This window comes from Ambystoma mexicanum, chromosome 3p (genome assembly GCF_040938575.1).
Source record: "Ambystoma mexicanum isolate Mex_15411 chromosome 3p, UKY_AmexF1_1, whole genome shotgun sequence".
Classification (NCBI taxonomy): Eukaryota; Metazoa; Chordata; class Amphibia; order Caudata; family Ambystomatidae; genus Ambystoma; species Ambystoma mexicanum.
The window spans coordinates 28,129,333-28,148,049 of NC_090925.1; the positions used below are offsets into that span (position 1 = coordinate 28,129,333).

The window sequence follows — 18,717 nt, forward strand, 5'->3', positions numbered from 1 at the left end:
TGAACCAGGCAACAGTGACCACCTGTCATCGGATCCGCCAGATGGATCGCAGAGAGCGGCTTTTATCAACCCTATCGTGATCCGCTAGCACCAGGGATGATGTGACGTCAGCAGCCAAGCTACCACCTCAGAGGGCTTAGCACATAAAACACAGCCATTGTTTAGGTGCAGAAAGCCCCCAGAGCCTGAACAGGGCTGACATAGTCTGGGTGGTCCTAATGCTGACCTCCCCACCCACACTAGCAGCTAAGAAAGTCAAATGAAATGCTAGAAATGCGTTATGACCCATGGCTGTGCTTCACTCCATGTAATTTCATCTGCTAGGGCGGCTCAAAAAAGATTATAAGCCGGTCAAGTGGCACAGCCAGCAGAGCACTTGCTTTGACATCTGTGCAGGGCCTGCTGACGCAGGTTCGAATCCTGGCAGGGCCACACTCATCATTCCGAGGTCTATAAATGAGCACCACACACAATAAATGCGAAATTATTATTATGTCTAGGTGATGTGAATAATATACTGTAGTTTTTTGTGTTTAGAGATGGACCTGGCTGGGGAAAGTCCTGTGCCTTGTTGGGGAGCCTTCCAGCACCATTGCTTTCCCCTACCCCAGGCCAATTGGCCCATAGCTGTGGAAGCTGTACCTGCTGCTTTGATATGTCTGAGGCAAGAGGGGCACCCTGATGCAGGTTATGCCATGGGAGAGAGCTTGCGTGCAGGGGCAACTTTGCAGCACTTTAGTGAGTTGTGCACATGTGTGGGGGAGTTGGAGCCAGTTTAGTGGTTTGCCCTATAGTGGTATGTATTGTTTTTATCAAAAAACAAATTGGAAAAAAATCCAAAATAAATCTTCCAGTGTAAGACCAAACAATCCATGCTTGCAAAACAATTCAAGTTAAATCCAGTAAAAATGGATGGTGTTACTGGCTTGTTTTTATTCAGAAACAAGTTGAAAAAAATCCCAAATAAATCCTCCAATTTAATACCAAACTATCCTTGTTTGCCTCTCTCCTCCAATGAGAGTGTTGTTCCTGCAGCACCAGCCACCCCATACGTTGCACATGCCACCAACATCAACGTAGGACTACAGTTTTAGTGGAGTCCTATTTGTGTTTTAGTCCATCTTTTGTGTTTATGTCCACCAAAATGTTTGTCCCAATTCTATGCCTATCGCCTGTTTTTTATTTTGGAAATCTGGTCACCCTAGATGTGGGTAACAGTGACTCAAAAACAATTGGCTCTAGATTCCATCAACCCAAATGAGGTCATTAACACCTATTAAAGACTTTTTTATGGCGCCCTAAGGCTGTCGAAACCATCACTTTGTGAAATACCTGACGCAGACTTTCAAAGAAACTCAAAAACAGGCTTTCCTGGTGGCAAACACGGTCGTTTCCCAGAGTGCGTCATGGGGAGCCGAGTGTGCCGTAGGCACATGTATGTGTCAAAACATTTGGAATACTGCTCTGCACACATTCCTCCCTCTAGGCTTGAGGTCTGGGGGAGAGGTGCATACCTGGGTAATAAGCAAGGACAGTGTGTACATGATTGATGCCCCAGGGTATGAGGGGCGGGGAAGGAAGGGGTGGAGTAAGGGGCAGTCATAGTTAGTCTCTGCTTTTCTGCTGTCATTGGAATTCATTTCCACTCGGCTTCACTCTCAGCTTTCAGTGAACATTGACTACTGGCATGTGTCAGCGGGCATTGACCCTGGGGTGGTGTTCTGTCTCTGGTGCAAACCCCAAGCCATTGGTCCATCCAGTTCTCGCTCCTTGTTGCCTTGATGTGCTATATGAGATGATGGGTCATTTATAACAGATATGGGTTGTTTGACCTAAAAAACCTGACCTACTGCCCATTTCACCAAATGTTGTTGACCTCATTCTTTTTGACCTGCTGAGCAGGGAGACCCCCGCAACGCTCCCTAATGTCGGGGAGACCCCCTGAACCCTTCAACCTGACGTCCCTCACCTCAACCTATTCCCTTACCCCAACCCGCAATTATTTTTTAATTAAAGTGTACCATTTGACCTACCGAATTAGGTCAAAAAGATGCGGTCAAATGGGAGTAGGTCAAGTTGACATTAGTTCAACTATGCCAGTACCATTTATAACACGCCTACACACAAGTGAGCCTTCATGAGGCATGAGGGCTATGCACATATACTCACGGCTCTGTATATTTACACATCAGGATTGCAGCCAGTGTTAGACTAGAAAAGAACTAAAATTGCACGGACGCTGGAGAAAAAGTGCTACAGTCACAAAGGGCATTTAATTCATTTTTTGACAGACTTTTGTGTAGTACCGAAGTTGACGTTTTTGGAGAAAATATATTACACATATGTTTCAGTAACAATAGTCAAAACTACTAGCTGTACAGTGAAGTAACTCATTAAATTGTCCTAGTTTGACCCAGAAAAACCGGCCCAGTTTGACCCAAAAAAAAAACTGGCCCACACTAGCATGTTGATCCTGCACACGAGGCAGCCTCATGACAGGTGTCTGTTGTGGCCTTGTAAATGATCACACCAAGCAGGAGATTGAGTTAGTGTTCTTTTAATTCCACAAACTACCATTCAGCATACAGTGCAGTATTTGGTGGTAACATCAATGTAGTCCTGCAGGCATTTCCTGTATTTAGGTTAAGTATGTGGGCCCCTGATTAGGAGGTAGCAGGGGAGAGCGTTGGGCATCCTGCCTCTCTGTGGCTTGCCTCGCTCGTAATCGTCTCGCGGTCGTTCCCTCGAGACTTGGCACAGACTTCCTGGAGGAGCCTGGAGGTCCTTTACTCTACAGTGTCCCGGACCAATCCCCACCCTGAAATAAGATGGTGGTCCATAACATAGGCAAATTGAAAGGGACATATAATTGTGGAGCTGATAACTTCAGCATTTAGCCTGCAGGCGAGGCAGGGCCACATATGCAAACTAACTGTACAGAAATAAACCCATGTAGGGTGCATTTTCTAGTTTTCCCAATTGTGTTTTTTTGAGCTGTGCTTTTCTTGCACTTTCACATACCTGTTGTCTGTGTATTTCTACAGGAAGTGGTACCGCGCTGGAAGAAGTGTATGAGCGACACCGACAGGTTCTTTGAGTCTGTTTTGGGGGCGATGTTTGTGAGGAAGACCTTCTCCACAGAAACCAAGAAACTGGTAGGACCCCACAGAAGTAAATATTGGCCATTTATTCTACGCTTCTTAAGCGTTGCTTTGGTGTTCGGTCACTGCGCAGGATGTGACCAGACCGATGACTAAAGGGAGCCTTCGGTATCCTTGGAACAAACGGAGTGAAAAAAACTTGTCCACTCAAACCCATCATCTGCACTCCTGTTTTACAAAATAAAAGCTCTTCATATCAAACTAATGGCGTCTTCCGAACTCTGCCTTCCCTAAGCAACACAACCCTCCCTCCGGAATGACGTTCATTCATTGCACCCAATTATTTTTTGATGATTGCAGAAATTTATTTTTCTAAAAATAAATAGAAAAATATAGGGGGTTGGGTAAGGGTATATAAGGCATAAAGGGTTGGGAATAGACTTTAAACTAAACTATAGGTGAGGGGGATTGTGGGAACACATTACTCATTTTTATTTTAGAGAAATACATTCAGCAAAAAATTCATCGAACAATAATCTGGCGAGGAAGGGGCATAGAGCCCTTCCTCCATGGCAGGAGAGTATTCGGCGTGGAAAGAGTGGGGGGCAGACTATGGAAAAGGTTCTGGGTTTGTTTTTGTATCAGAGAAATCGGGTTCTCCCAATGTTTGACACTACCCATCTTAATGGCTTTGTCACGATTAATTAGATGGTCACTCTCAACTAAGGGGCCCTCATTCCGAGGTTCTAGTCATGGCGCTATTAGCGCCATGACTAGCACCAATACCGGTACCGCCACCGGCTTGGTGTTATGGGGACTTACCGGTCTATTCCGACCTTTGCGGGACTGGTAAATCCCCATTTGAAAAGCCATTCCCCATTCCCATTTGAGCCCCCATAGGGCTCAATGGGAAGGGGGAAGGCGTCAATAACGGTACAGCATATTGTGGTACCGTTATTGACCCCGGTAACCCTTTGCGGATCCCGTCCATAACGCCTGATAAAACCAGGCGTTAAGGGAGGGACCGGCAAAGGGACCTCGGAATAGGGCGCAAAGGGATTACCGGCACCTGTGCCATTACCGGTGCCCGGTATCCCTTTGCACCCAGGTCATAATGACCCCCAGGGTGTTCCTTTCACCCCCAAGGAAGGTGGCGCAAACCCAAAGTGCTTATACAGATTCTGTGTTAGTGAGGCCTCCAACCCGTCTCGCAACACCCCAACAAATACCCTCTGTACTAATATTGAGCTAGGAACCAGGCCGGTATTTAGTAAGAATACATATTTATTTAAGTTTTTAACAAAGAATCATAGGCAATCACAAAAACATCAGCCACCAACGTTGTGGCCCTACACAATATCACATATTCAAATTTCTTTCACCAATTGACTAACAAACGTTTAAAGGACTTGCAGTTGCTATAAGACACAGGTAACATTTTGAACTTTGCAGTCACAATTTACATCAGATTTCTTGCAAATTAACCAATAGGAAAAATACAAAACACACAGTGTTTGCTTAGTTCGGCACAATAATCCTTTCTCCCAGCAACCCCCACCCTCCATACCTTAGATATGACCCCTCTGATCTGAAGGAAAGGTACACGGATTGGGAACACAATGGAAAATCGTTGTGGGCTTTTTATTTATGTAAAATGCAATGTTTTGGATTCTTATTTGGGATGCAAGGGAATAAATGGGGAATGTCATTATGCACCACTCCTACAATGTAAATGCAAGGCTTTGGAATTCTGGTTTGCACTGAAAGGGAACATTTCGTTTTGCACATTTTGTTTTCAAAGGGAATGCAGGGCATTGGGATTTTCGTTTTGGGGACACTTGCACATTCAATTGAACAGCAGGGTTACCCAAATACACTACAAACTAGAGTCATTTACAGTGCGCTGGGATAATCCTTCGTTACTTTCAAGTTTTGACAAAAACATCACCTCGTGATAAATGACCCTTTGGGTATTAATTAAATGATATTTGTATTCAATTGTGCTAAGGGTATACATGCATTCACCCCCTCTCACTAATGGAGAGCACCCACCAATGCAAAGGTAAGGGTTAAACAGACAGATTCCAACACAAGTCAAGGTAACTGGATAGGGTGTTCTTCTACAGAGGATTCATTGAGCTACCTTTTTTAGTTCAATATGGACGAGGGCCTACCCGGTTTTGCCCCACCCCTTTACCCACTAAGGGAAAGGTATTCTGGCAGGTAGCTCCCCACACAAATGATAGCTTTGGGATATATCTACTTACATGGGAGATCTCTGTACTTAGCTCAGGAGGCCTGCCCAATCCTAGGACCCTCTTTTAAGCAGGCAGCGCACACCTCAAACCTTTATCCACCATCCAGGTCTCTCCAGCCACAGGCCTCTCTCAGATAGGGCTCCCAGATTTCCAAGCAAACTCCCTGGGTCTCCTTTTCTCCCTCCTTCTAGGTAGTCTTTGGTTTAGCTTTTTCCCCCAGGCAAGGTGGTGCACGATGGATTAGGCAGCTCTCCTGGTCTCTCTCCCTCGTGGTTTTCCTGCAAGTTCCCTCTTAGATTGGAACTTGCCAAGATATAGTGCTGATGAAACACCATGATTATCAGATTTCCCACTGCCTGCTAATTGGACAAGGAGTTCGGGGGTGTGAATGATGGAGGCTGAGGGAGGAGATAAAATACATGATTTCAAAATGACAGGTAGTTTTGCCCTTTTGGTTCTGAAAGTCTAACATCATGGCAGCTACCCTAATTTTTCAGATAATTGCTGGCACATATATATTTTTGAGTTCCATATTTTATGGCGATTCGGAAACACACTAATTGTTTCTCGGCACGCGCTTCATGGGAGGTGCTTCCATTTTTACCGATTTACTCCTGAGCCGAAATAATGACCAATCTGCCCCTTCCTGATTCCAACCTTACTTTCATAACCTATCATCAGAAGAACATTCTATTCCCTCAGAATTATGAGAAGCCCGGAATCATAATTGTTCTCATAACTCCAGTTGTATCCATCACACAAAATCTGTTTTTTTACATGGTTCCGACGGGCTTCTCCTCCCCTTTAATATGAGACCAATGGGACGTACAATGCACTTTTATTTCAAGAAAATGTATTCAATGTTAGTCAATGGCAAGGCATCCCATGTGTCCCTCAGTTTCACATCAGCACCCACCAATTCGTAGGTTGCATTTCTCCACTGTCACCTGACACGAGCATCTGCTTATCAGCAATCTGTTTCATACACAATGTTTGATCATCCATTAGCACCTCCATGCAGCCTCAACAAGGCACCCCACAGGTCACAATCAAAGCAGACATCACAGATCCAGCATGGAAGACCCTGGATGGGCCCTGCAGCGTGACAAGACAGCTATTTCAGAAGTTAGGTGCCACGACAGGAGACCCTTTCCCTCTGGGTCGAAGCCTGTTGCCACACCGGTGCTCCCCCAGATAACTGGAGGGCCCAGAAAGTGCTATGGGTGCTGTCCGCACCTGACAACAGCACCAATGGTAATGCCACAGGAGGGACCTCCACAGGATGCCATAGGGACCACAGGCACCCCCAACACTGGCCCGTACCAGCACACAACTCTAAGCGGCTGCAGCAGGATTTCGCGCTGAATTTATCCATTGTGAGCACCATCTTGGATCCAGCACTGGATCCGGAGCCAATGGACGGGAGCAGCCTCACAAAAATGCAGAGACTACAGGTGTCAGTGAGGCAGACCCAGATGCTCCACAAGCTAACCTTTCAGTTTCTCCAGGCGCTGGTATTCAAGGATCTCTAGGCTCTGGAGGCATCACAATGGGCCCAGCGTGGCATGTAGGCACTCAGAGGAACTTGTATGCTAGAGAAATTATTCAGATTCTTCGCTTTTTTATGGAAAACTGAACTGAACAACGTTTAGATGATCTCAGACTGAGAAGATAAGAAATATTAGGCCCTGTGGGCTAAAGGGATTTACCCAGGATCACACATTGCTAAAGTGGAGAAGTAGGGATTTGTGCCCAGATGATGCATTTCACTGGCTTCAATTTATCCAGTAGACCAGGGGTCTGCAACTTTTGGCTCTCCAGATGTTTTGGATTACAGCTACCATCATCCCTAACAAGCAGAGTTAATAGCCAGATAGCATGGGATTTGTAGTCCCAAACATCTGGAGAGCGAAAGGTGGCAGACCCCTGCAGTAGACCATATCTCCTACCATTCTAGCTTTAGTTTTACACCAACATGGTACGATGTCTGCATTGGGTTCTTCCATACGCAGAACCAGTGTTTGCTTTTAAGAAAGCGGGAATTTGAAGCACCAAACCACATGCTAAAGCAATCTGAAAACATAAAATCAATCTTTATCCAGACCTGATGAGTAAAGCCAACTGTGATTGGATGCAGGTAAAACACAGTTACTAACGTTAAGCACTTAATTCACTGATCTCTCTCCATCCTTCCAAATGCACACAGGTACATAGAGAGGGGTGTGTTGCACCGCTTGCAATGAGGTGTCACACATATGATAGAAAATGCCACACTCAAACCACAAACAGGTACGCACACACCATCCTGCATGGCAATAATCCGGGAAATCTTTAGATCTCCCACTCCTGCAAGCTCACATAGTACACGCAGTCATACATGTTAATAGATTCATGGAACTGCACACGCTTAAAGTCTCAAATGCAAAAGGATTTATTTCAGGCAGTCTTTTTATTCACTGAGCAATACATCACTCTTGCACATCTAAGTGTGAGCTGGTAGGCCAGTGTTTGCAGACGCAGTCTCAATGGCACTCAGGAGCTTGCAGGGGCAGCAGCCTGGACTTTAATGTGGGGAGTGGGGTGCGTCTTAATGTTCTTATGCGTGGACTGTGTTTATTACTGTGCTCTGAGTACTTATTTTTGCCTTTTGATTAAAGTGCATATTTTTCAGTATACCGGTGTGTCTCTGGTTATCTGCACGGAATAAGAGCTCTTCCCTACTGTCTCCTTAAGCGAAGCCTGGCTACTCTGGCACCACTGCCGCCCCTGCTTTCCTTCTGTCTGGGATGCCCTTTGGTGAAGGCTGTGTAACCATCTGACCTCAGGGATGTCATTTAGGGATTCCCAGGGGTCGCACCTGTGACCCCTGAGGTCTCCCTTGCTACCCCTGTGGTCTCCCTTGCTACCCCTAAAAAAAAAACGAAAAAGAAAAGAAAACGTTTTTTTATTTGTTTCTTTTTAAATTGAGGCTGTGGCCAGCAGCATGTGGCTCTTTGTTTCTGCATTGGCTGGTTTTGTGATAGCTATAGTGGGTAAGATAGCTCACTGGGTTGAGCGCTCACTGATGCACTGTGTGCATGATCTGCTGGTTCGACTCCCGGCAAGGTGAACTCAGTTTTTCATCCTGCTGTGGTTGATAAATGAGTACCAACACAGGTTGGGTGATAGTGTATGAATCTTTGTTATATATGAAGCGCTTAAGCGTAAGTGCTATATAATAACACATCATTATCATTTGGCTTTTCGACATCTGCTTGCATTCACAGTAATTTGGTAATATGGGCCTATACGTGCTAATATTAACGATACAGATGATGATCCATTCTTGTATGATATATATATATATATATATATATATATTACAAAATAAACTTTGTTAAGGGGACGTTATGGTTAAGTTGATCTACCAAAAACCTGTCCTCTTCACTAAAACAACTTTTCCAGCCTGCCATTACGGATCACATTACAACCTAAAAAACCCTGAAATTCGCCAGTTATGGTAGGCCAAACATACACTCCTGCCATTAGTACTGTCCACTGATACCACTATCCCCAGAACATGAAGGATGCCATTACATATGTCATTGATGATACCACTGACTACATGACATGTTTCACCCCTTTGATTTTCTTCACTGCCATATATAATGTATCTTCAGTGAAAAATGTTTGTTACTGGGCAGTTATAGTTCACAGTAAAACCAAAAACAATTGACAATCCCTAAATATGGGACACTAAACAACCATAACATGCACCACCTACGTGCATTGCTTACACTAACACCCAGAACATCAAAGATGACATCAGAAATGTCATTGATGACATCACTGATGACATCACATGTGCTCTTAATTTTCATACAGAGTCTCCACAAGGGATTGTCATTACAATATTGGCAGCAAATTGTCAGAGATTATTGCAGAACTATCTTATGCTAAAAAGTTAATTACCTAATTCATTGGTCAACAATTCCATTCCAACTTCTTTCCTTGCATGAAGGATTTCATAACGTCACGTACACATTGTCTACAGCATGTGCTATAGAGGTGCAATATTCTAAATCTTCCCATCTTAGCTACTAAATTGATGTAACCTTTCAGTACAGAATTTTTCCATACTGTGAAACATAAGCATCAACGCATGCTTACCTTTCTGTACAATTGCACTATTAAACACAAAGAACAAAGAGACCAATGCATACAGGGAACGCAAAGTAAGCAAACAAACGTGCAGTATTACCACAAACTGTTCATACCCAACTTCATTACCTTCATGCACAGTAACAATTATTATATCTCAGGATTGCGTCTTCTGATGTGTTTACATTTGCTATCATGTAAATGTCCCCTAAGGAAAGTATTGCAAGAACATATCACAAGGGTTGGGACTACAAATATAGCCATTTTTACTTTTTCACTTACTGACTGACTGTGAAGAAATGCACCTGCCTTAGATATGTCAGGGAACAACAATAGAGGCAGGTAGACATGTGATGTCATCAGTGATGTCATCAATGACATTTCTGAGGTCATCTTTGATGTTCTGGGTATTAGTGTTAGCACTGCACGTAGGTGGTGCAAGTTATGGTTGTTTAGCGTCCCATATTTAGGGATTGTCAATTGTTTTTCGGTTTTACTGTGAACTATAACGGCCCAGTAACAAACTTTTTTCACTGAAGATACATATATATATAACCATATTTTTCGTATTGTACTTAGAAACAATGCTATATGATGCCACTTCCTGTTTTGTCAAGGGGTGAAAGGTTGTATTCCATCACTTCCTGTGATGTCACTTCGGAGTAGGGTAAAATGACATCACTTTCTGTGATGTCATCAGAGGTTAAGGGTCGTGTGATATCACAACCACTACCCCTGGGATTTTGATGAAATGACGTCCCTGTCTAACCTAACCTTTTCTGCAACCCAACCAGAAGACAAATGTGTACTAGAAGTCGATCAGGACACATAGTTATAAACACAGTGCATGGATACGAACAGACATGGTCAGTTAAAACCCACCCCATTCCTGACACCAAAAGGTAAGTCCACTCCTGGGACGGGAAACCTAGGCAACAACAATATACATTACAGAAACCATGACCCGATGTGGCAACACTAAACACAGTCACAGTAATCCTGATCCCCGATGGCACAGGACAGTGGGCACTATATAATAAAAGTAGGGCCGACCGAGGTGGGGGAGGGGCCCCACTTAAGAACACAAAGCCAGAGGCTACCAAAAGTCAGAATACATTTAGACTCACAGCACCAACTCATATGACACGCCAAGTGAACAGGAGCACAGTCATAGTTTGCAGGTATAGGATATAACAGCACATTTCTCAAGGCAGGAGAGTCATGCAAGAATTTATATTTTAAATCAGGGGCAGAAGGTACAATTTCAGTCTTTGGCTAGAATCTCACTGGACCCAAGAAACAGGCCCAGTGGCAGGTAAGTACCACCTAAGTCACTTTCTGAGAGTTCCAGGGAAGTGGAAATGATCCTTAGAAGATTAAGGGAGTAGGCCAATAATCGCAGACGTGGTTGTGGGGGAGAGGAAGGTAAACACCAGTTCTGCCCCTGCGCTCGCGGATTGGTCAGCAACTGACCCCATGGGGCCCTCTCGAGGATCTCCAATGCCAGCATTGAGACCAACTGCCCAAGGAAGAGGGCAGTCAGGCAGGACTTGGGCCTGTAGAAGTCTCCGGCAAGATGCAATTCAAGGGTAACCACAGAAACATTCGAACAAGAACCACGGGGACCCCAGGGGGGGGGGGGAGGAGAAGTATCTCAAATGAACCCCCACCAGCCCAGCCCATCTATCGTTTTGGCCAAAACTCATATGTAGGTCATGACCTGAATTTGTAAGGTTGTAATGTTCTGTGTGCGTACATAGGATTTTTGATAACTGCTGCAAAGTTATACACATAATTAAAAAATGATAAAATAGTCATTACATATAAACATTTCCATGTCAGCATTCATGGATAAGGATTTCATAACTAAAAGAAGTAAAACAAGTTCATTTTACAAAAATACTACTATGTATTTTATATATTTTGTATTTCTTTTAATGTACCTTTTTATTAGGTTTTTAAACATAACATATTAAACATCACATACAGTACTAATGATATATGTACATATTTAGCCATCAAACAAAGTAGAGCATACATCTAAACATCGTACGAGCCATCACTGGGAAGTTACAAAAGATACACTTAATACTACTTGATATACATAGAACGTATTGGACAAGCCAAATTGCATACGTCCTTCTGAATTCCATGGCTGACGTCACAAACACAAAAAGGCTTTGATCCACAAACGTCACCAATGTATTTCTTTAATTTATCAGTCAATTGTAATGCACCTTAACACAAGTGTTTCGAGGCGCTGCAAGGCAGGAGGGGTAGGAAGCCAGTAGGAGAAAAAGTAGCAATCCCAATAGGCCTTACCACATTCGGATCGTGCAAGTTCAGTAACGAGAAGTGCATGGGCGAGGGGAGGTGGGGAAGTGCAGGAACTGGGCTGATGGGCCCATGAGGAGAGTGGCAGGGGAGGCCAGGTGACCAGGCCCAGGGGGAAGTAGAGAGTGATGGGGAGTCTACAACTGAGTGCAGTTAGGGGGCTGGAATGGGACCAAGGGGGGCTTGCCAGCCAGACAAGTGGACACCGGAGGGCCCATGAGGGCAAGTGCAGGGTGAGGGTTGGGGGAAGGGGTTAACAGGAGAAGTGCAAAGGTAGACTGGGTAGGGAGAGACTGGTGCCCTGTAGAGAAAAGGAAGGTCTTGAGGAGCTTCAGGAATTGAGAAGATTGAGTCTGAGAGGGGGAGAGAGGCCATTCCAGAGGGAGGCATCTGCGGAGGATACCACTATTGGTATCATCTTGGTGTGGGAGGGGGTGTGGTGTGTGGGTGTGATCCTTTTCTGCTGTGGTAGACTCCATTGTCTACACCTGTGCTGATTGTGTGGACAATGGAGTCTACCACAGATTCTCTGAGATGCCTGTATGTACTCCATGCCGGTAAGGTACTTTACGGCCTTAAGAAGGCCGTTATTTACGTGTGCGCGTTACTTGTGATTAGCTCCGGTTTACGCCATGCCGCTAATATCGGCATGATGTGCCGCGCGCGCGACCCAAGACCGCTATTTACTGCATCGTACTTTACGATACCGTAAATAGAGGTCTGGTTGTTAGGAATAGCCCGTAGCGGTACGCGATGCCGGTAATCCTTTACTAACATCGTTTTTCCCTTACCTCCAACCTCGGAATGACCCCCACTGAGTTTCTGGGGGAAGGTGAGAGAAGGGGAGAATGCCTCTGAGGAGGAGAAACTGGAAGTCGGGCCTTCCTGGCCAGGTCCCTGATGTGAGCTGAGAAGGAGAGAGAGGAGTCGAAGATGACGCCATGGTTTATTGCTACACAGGAGGGTGAGGGGAGTGAGCCCAAGGAGGGTGGCCAGAGTGTGGGACAGAAGGAGGAAGCAGGGGTTCCGATGAGAAGGATCTCAGTCTTACTGGCATTAAGGCAGAGATTTTCTGGAGTGCACCATGCCTGAAAAGCATACAGGCAATCAGGAATGAGAGAGGAAGAGTAGGAGGCAGCGGAGGGAAGCTTGAAGGAGAGCTGTGTGTCATCCGCATAACACTGAAAATTGGGAGAGAAGGTGGAGATCAAATGGGCTAGAGGGGCCAGGTAGCTATTGAAAAGCCAGAGTGAGAGGATGGAGCCCTGCGAGACACCACAGGAGGAGAGTGAGATGGTGGAAATAAAATGGCTCAGTTGAACCTGGTAAGGTCGGTCAGAAAGGAAGGAGGTCAACCAGTACGAAGCCAGGTCTGTGATGCCGAGGGTGTCACAAAGTCACTTCATCAGGGCTGTGTCAAAGGAAGAGGAAAGATCAAGAAGGATGATAACAGAAGTAGAGCTAGAGTCGAGATTTGAGAGCAAGTCTTCATGGGTGTTCAGGAGAGCAGTTTCCATGCCTCTGGAAGTTCTAAAGTCAGACTGGTGGTAGTGTACGCAAGCAACAGATTCAGTGTGGTGGACAAGCTGGGAGATGGCCAGCTTCTCCAAGAGTTTGCCCAAGAAGGGGGTAGTAGAGATAGGGTGTTAGTTTGCCAGACAGGAAGTGTCGGCAGAAGACTTCTTGAGGAGGAGGTGCACAAAGGAGTGATTGGGGAGTGAGGGGAAGGATCCAGTGGCAAAGGAGTGATTGCAGAAATCAGCCAAGGCTGGAGCAAGAGAAGGAATGTTGTCCTTGATAGTTCTGGAGGAGCAGGGGAGCACCTGTTTGATTGAGACTTTCTTAGAGCGGACTTGTCTAGAAAACTCATACAGTGTCATGGGGGAAAAAGAGGGAAGTAGAACGGGAGTAGAAGGGGAGTAGAGAAGCGGGCCAAGCGAGGCATGAGAGAAAGGGAGGAAGAAGGATGTGGAATAGAGGTGAGTGAAGATAGGATGTCCTGAGTTTTAGTAATGAAGTGCAGAGGGCCAGGGAAGGCAGGAGAGAAGTGGGGACGGCAGTAGGGTTGGAGAGTTCCTTGCAGATTTTGAAAAGTTCAGCCGTATTGTTAGTGGCCGCGGAGATGCAGGATTGGATATAGGCCCTCTTATTAGAGCAGATGGTGAGTCTGTATTGCTTTTGAAGCAGGCGGCAGGCCAGTTTGTCGCTTCATGTGGATCCCCGTGACAGGGGCAAGGACAAGCTTGGATGAGTGGGAGGTCAGGAGAGAAGAGGTGAGGTCAGTCCATTCAGAGAGGAAGTGGGAGACATGGCCAGGGGGCCTGTAGATGGTGGCCAGAGTCAGAGAGAGGCCAGGGGAGACACCAAGCATGCAGATAAGACATTTGAAAGAGGAATAGGTCTGAGTGGATATGATAGTAGCAGGAACCATGTGCTTAGTGTGCACAGTATGCAAGTTGCTCACACCTCTGCATCCCATGGGTCTTAAAAATGTTTTTTAGAAGTCCCATCTATTGAAAAATGAGAAAGTCACAGCGACTTCTGGAAAAGCTTTCTGGAGCGGCCTTAAATGTGAAACACCAGATTATTCATGACTTTTCCTACACACTGTAAACAGCACCATTTCAATGCCGTAGGACCATGCTACGTTTCTAATGCACTCTGTGCTTGCTTTCACAGGCGGAAGACATATTTGCTGAGGTCAGAGCAGCTTTGGACAGGCGGCTTGAACACATAGAATGGATGGACAAAGAAACCAGAATGAGTGCCAAGATGAAGGTAGGTGCAGCCACAAAACACACAAATGTATCAGTTTGCATGGAAAGACCCTCAGGAACTCAACAGCAAACTAAATGCCAACTGATCTAAGCCTTCAAGTGCCAGAGGAAGGCGACCCACATTAACATTCATTCGATTCCTTAATCTGTACCATGTACTTTTATTTGACTACCTCACTTTATATTTGTTTACATGTAATAGAGATTAACATTATTATTACTATGGTATTTACTGAGCGCGGACCTTACTCCGAGAAACAACGGAGCGCTTTACAGAAGTATACAACAATACAGATACACAACAGAGCACTTTACAGGGGTATACAACAGTACAGATACACACCGGAGCGCTTTACAGGGGTATACAACAGTACAGACGCACTACTGAACGCTTTACAGGGGTATACAACAGTACAGACGCACTACTGAACGCTTTACAGGGGTATACAACAGTACAGACGTACTACTGAACGCTTTACAGGGGTATACAACAGTACAGACGCACTACTGAACGCTTTACAGGGGTATACAACAGTACAGACGCACTACTGAACGCTTTACAGGGGTATACAACAATACAGATACACACCGGAGCGCTTTACAGGGGTATACAACAGTACAGACGCACTACTGAACGCTTTACAGGGGTATACAACAGTACAGACGCACTACTGAACGCTTTACAGGGGTATACAACAGTACAGACGCACTACTGAACGCTTTACAGGGGTATACAACAGTACAGACGTACTACTGAACGCTTTACAGGGGTATACAACAGTACAGACGCACTACTGAACGCTTTACAGGGGTATACAACAGTACAGACGCACTACTGAACGCTTTACAGGGGTATACAACAGTACAGACGCACTACTGAGCGCTTTACAGGGGTATACAACAATACAGATACACAACGGAGCGCTTTACAGGGGTATACAACAGTACAGATGCATAAAGGAGCGCGTACAGATGTAACAACATAACAGATATACAGCGGGGCGAGGAAACACAGGGGCACAGAGCAGAGGTATAGTTGTACATGATGGTGCATTTAGCGAGTCAGGTGGCGGAGGGTGACGTGATGGCCTAGGTGTTGATGAGGAAAGACTCCTTGAAGAGGTGGGTCTTGAGTTCTCTTCTGAATTGTAGGAGCGTGGGTACGAGTCTGATGCTGACGAGGAGGAGATTCCATAGTCTTGGGGCGTAGGCTGATGTCAGACTCGCACCATTCATGATCCACTGTGAACGTTCATGACTCCCCACGCGCTCGCTCCCCTTCATGTAAATAGGTGGCCGAGGACCAGCAAATAGACTGTGGCGCCCCATGCAGCAATGCATGGAATCCTGCTAATGTCTGCCTTCTATTTCCAAACCCCTGCAAAGCGTGCCTAGATTTATGACCTAAGATGGTCCAGATGAAAAACGATCAATCGGTGTGTTCTACACTAGTGTGTGGTGCACTGGCAGTCATCCCGAATACACCTGCGCTGTATTTCCTATAGCCCTACAGGAGCAGATGGGCCGGTCTCTTCCACCGCGATCGCCTGCCTGTTGAGAGGGTGCAGTTGTGATGGTTGTGGGCACTGCTGATCAGCCTTGTGCAGGCCCTTGAGCAGGAGCTGTGTTAAAGGAGTGGCATCACTGGCAAATACCATGAGATCCCATGTAACTATATAAATTAACCCCCTAAAAGAACCCTCAAATAAACCCCAGTGGGCGGCCATTTTACAAAGTCACATGAATAGAGTGATAACTGCAAGTCTGGCAATGTTCAGCCGAGGCTTCTTCCTGTCTGAAAGGCACGGGTAGTACAGCTCAGTGGCAGCGTGGGACATATCTGCGGAGAAAGTTTCAGCCAAGTTCCGTCTCCAACATGGTGGAGGCAGGACCTTGCCAGCTAGAGGAGCTGTGCTCTGGAAATCCCTGCCGGCACCATGACAGCAGAAAGAGGACTGTACCCATCATTCTGCAATGGTCTAAAGACACATCTTTTCCAGACAGCTGTGGAACCTCCAGTGGTCCTCTAATGAACACGGCTTAGCAGGTGCAACTGGCAAATCAAGCATTAATACAGTTGCTGGGCAATGCGTGTCCCTAGTTGGCTGCTAGTTCTCACTTAAACGGTAACATATTTTGCCATCTGTACACAACTGGGCATTTGCATTCTCTGCTACAAGGTGTTGGCCTTTAGTTCACCTACCTTAAAAGGTCATCACTAAAGCATGACATCAGCTTGCTTGCTGGATGTCACCCCTTCAAAGTTCAGTTTTATACATTTCCCAAGCAGCTTTTGTTTCTGGAGTAAACACCAGGGGCAAAGCTTTCTTTGCCCTGCTTCTTCATTGTTAATCCCCCTGTGGCTGCTACAAGCACCCAAGGGGTGACGACAGATACAAAAAACACACAGACTTTCAAGCTCCACCTGTGCTGAACTACTGCAAAATGAAGTCCTTGGACAGGTTTTCACTCATGAATTGCCAATGGTTATTTTTGCCACTTTCATGCCCACCGCAGCTCATCTTGCACAACCCACACCTATTTCCAGGTGTGTGACAGGGTCCTGGATAGCACCCTGTCGGGGTCGGGGGGGATAGGGACCCCTCTGAACCTGGGATGCGCAGCGTTTCAGGCTACAGACAGAGACAGACCTATTCCAAGGGTGACTTGGTGGAGTTTAGAGGTGTCCCAGCCCCTGGCTCCCCAGAGTGCCTGCATTGCTGCATGGCTATTGGCACCATTCTCCCGTATACACCATTATCAGGCTCTGTCCTGCCCAGCTCTCCTTGTCTTCTTTTTCAGAAAACACGAGGACCTGTAAACATATAGCCCCTGTGAAGCCGGACAGGAATTCCGCAGCCAGCCAAATAGGACACAGTAGTGGGGTATCAGACACACCGCTCCCAGAATGCACCTGGGCTCAAATGGGAAAATCCAGACTGGAACCAGGGGACTGTAATCAAGACCAGCATTGGATTGGACTGGAGCGTTCCCTTGCCAAAAGGTTGAGACACCCAAAACCCAATTCACCAACCTCAGGCGGATCCCAGGGGATTGGAGATAACGGCAAAATGACTGTGAATGGAAAGAGACTGCAAGAGAACAGGGGAGATCCCAAAATCCTCCCAAAACAATCCAAAAGTTGGAGCAAAGCCCAGGAAAAACAAGCAGCCTGAATCCATGGCTTCCTGCACAGGAATGGAGAGTAAAACGGGGGTGGGGCCAGAAGCCTTCTTAAAGACTTCCAGAGAAGAGCCTGGCCTCCAAGGGACTAGCCCAGCAAGAGATCGGCCAAGGGGAACAGCTAATGTAAGGCGATAGTGGGCATGAAGCATAACTCTACAACAGGCTAGGCTGGGCTACAAAAATCCAGAAAATGCAGGGGAGTAGAGGAGGAATACCAATAGGTCACCAAGGAGGTTGCAGCTGGCGGAGAAGGATTGTAAGGAGACTGTTGGAGTGCTGTGGGAGAAAAGGTGAGGTGTTGGGATTGAGAAGGTGGTACCAATTGAGTTGTGTATTAAGTTGTTTATTTGTGAGCAGTTGAGAGATTGACTGGGGGATGGATATGGAAAAGGGTGTGGCGATTGGCCTTTAATCCCCTTGACCCAAAACAGGCCCACAACTTAAGAAACAAGTACACAGTTGTACATGAAGCAAGTTTATTGTACAAAGCACTGTGGAGCGGTTAGATGGTGTTGCAGGACCAAACTAACCCAAGTATCAACAATACAACATCAGTTGTTATTTTATATAATTTTTGCAACAATTAAAACACTCCCAGATACTTTATTATAATCCCCCCCTCAACATATGATTGGACAAAACCTCTTCAAAGATATCCCATCTTTCCCCAATTCTTCCATTTTCATTGGCCAGGCTTATCTTGATTATCCTCTTCAGATCTTATTCAAAACACGCCTCTTCTTGGGATTCGTCCATAGTAGGTCATGACATCAGTACATGGTTAAACATTGGTATTGAAAACATGATTCATTGCTAGCAATAACTGGCCCAAGGCCTTTAACTTTAAGTGTGATTGCAAATGGTCCACATACATATTTTAGTAAATAGAGGAAGATCTGAATATACAGGATCTTCTTTGAA

General features: G+C 45.7%; 1 protein-coding gene across 5 annotated transcripts in view; it reads left to right on the forward strand.

Moving 5' to 3' along the window:
• LOC138580092 (kell blood group glycoprotein-like) overlaps nucleotides 1-18,717 on the forward strand; it is a 537,793-nt gene that overhangs the window by 448,920 nt on the left and 70,156 nt on the right. For all 5 annotated transcript variants that reach the window (XM_069650368.1, XM_069650367.1, XM_069650369.1 and 2 more), the window contains exons 10-11: nucleotides 3,045-3,155; nucleotides 14,513-14,611. In XM_069650368.1, the coding sequence (XP_069506469.1) occupies nucleotides 3,045-3,155; nucleotides 14,513-14,611 (210 nt within the window). The remainder of the gene's footprint in view (nucleotides 1-3,044; nucleotides 3,156-14,512; nucleotides 14,612-18,717) is intronic.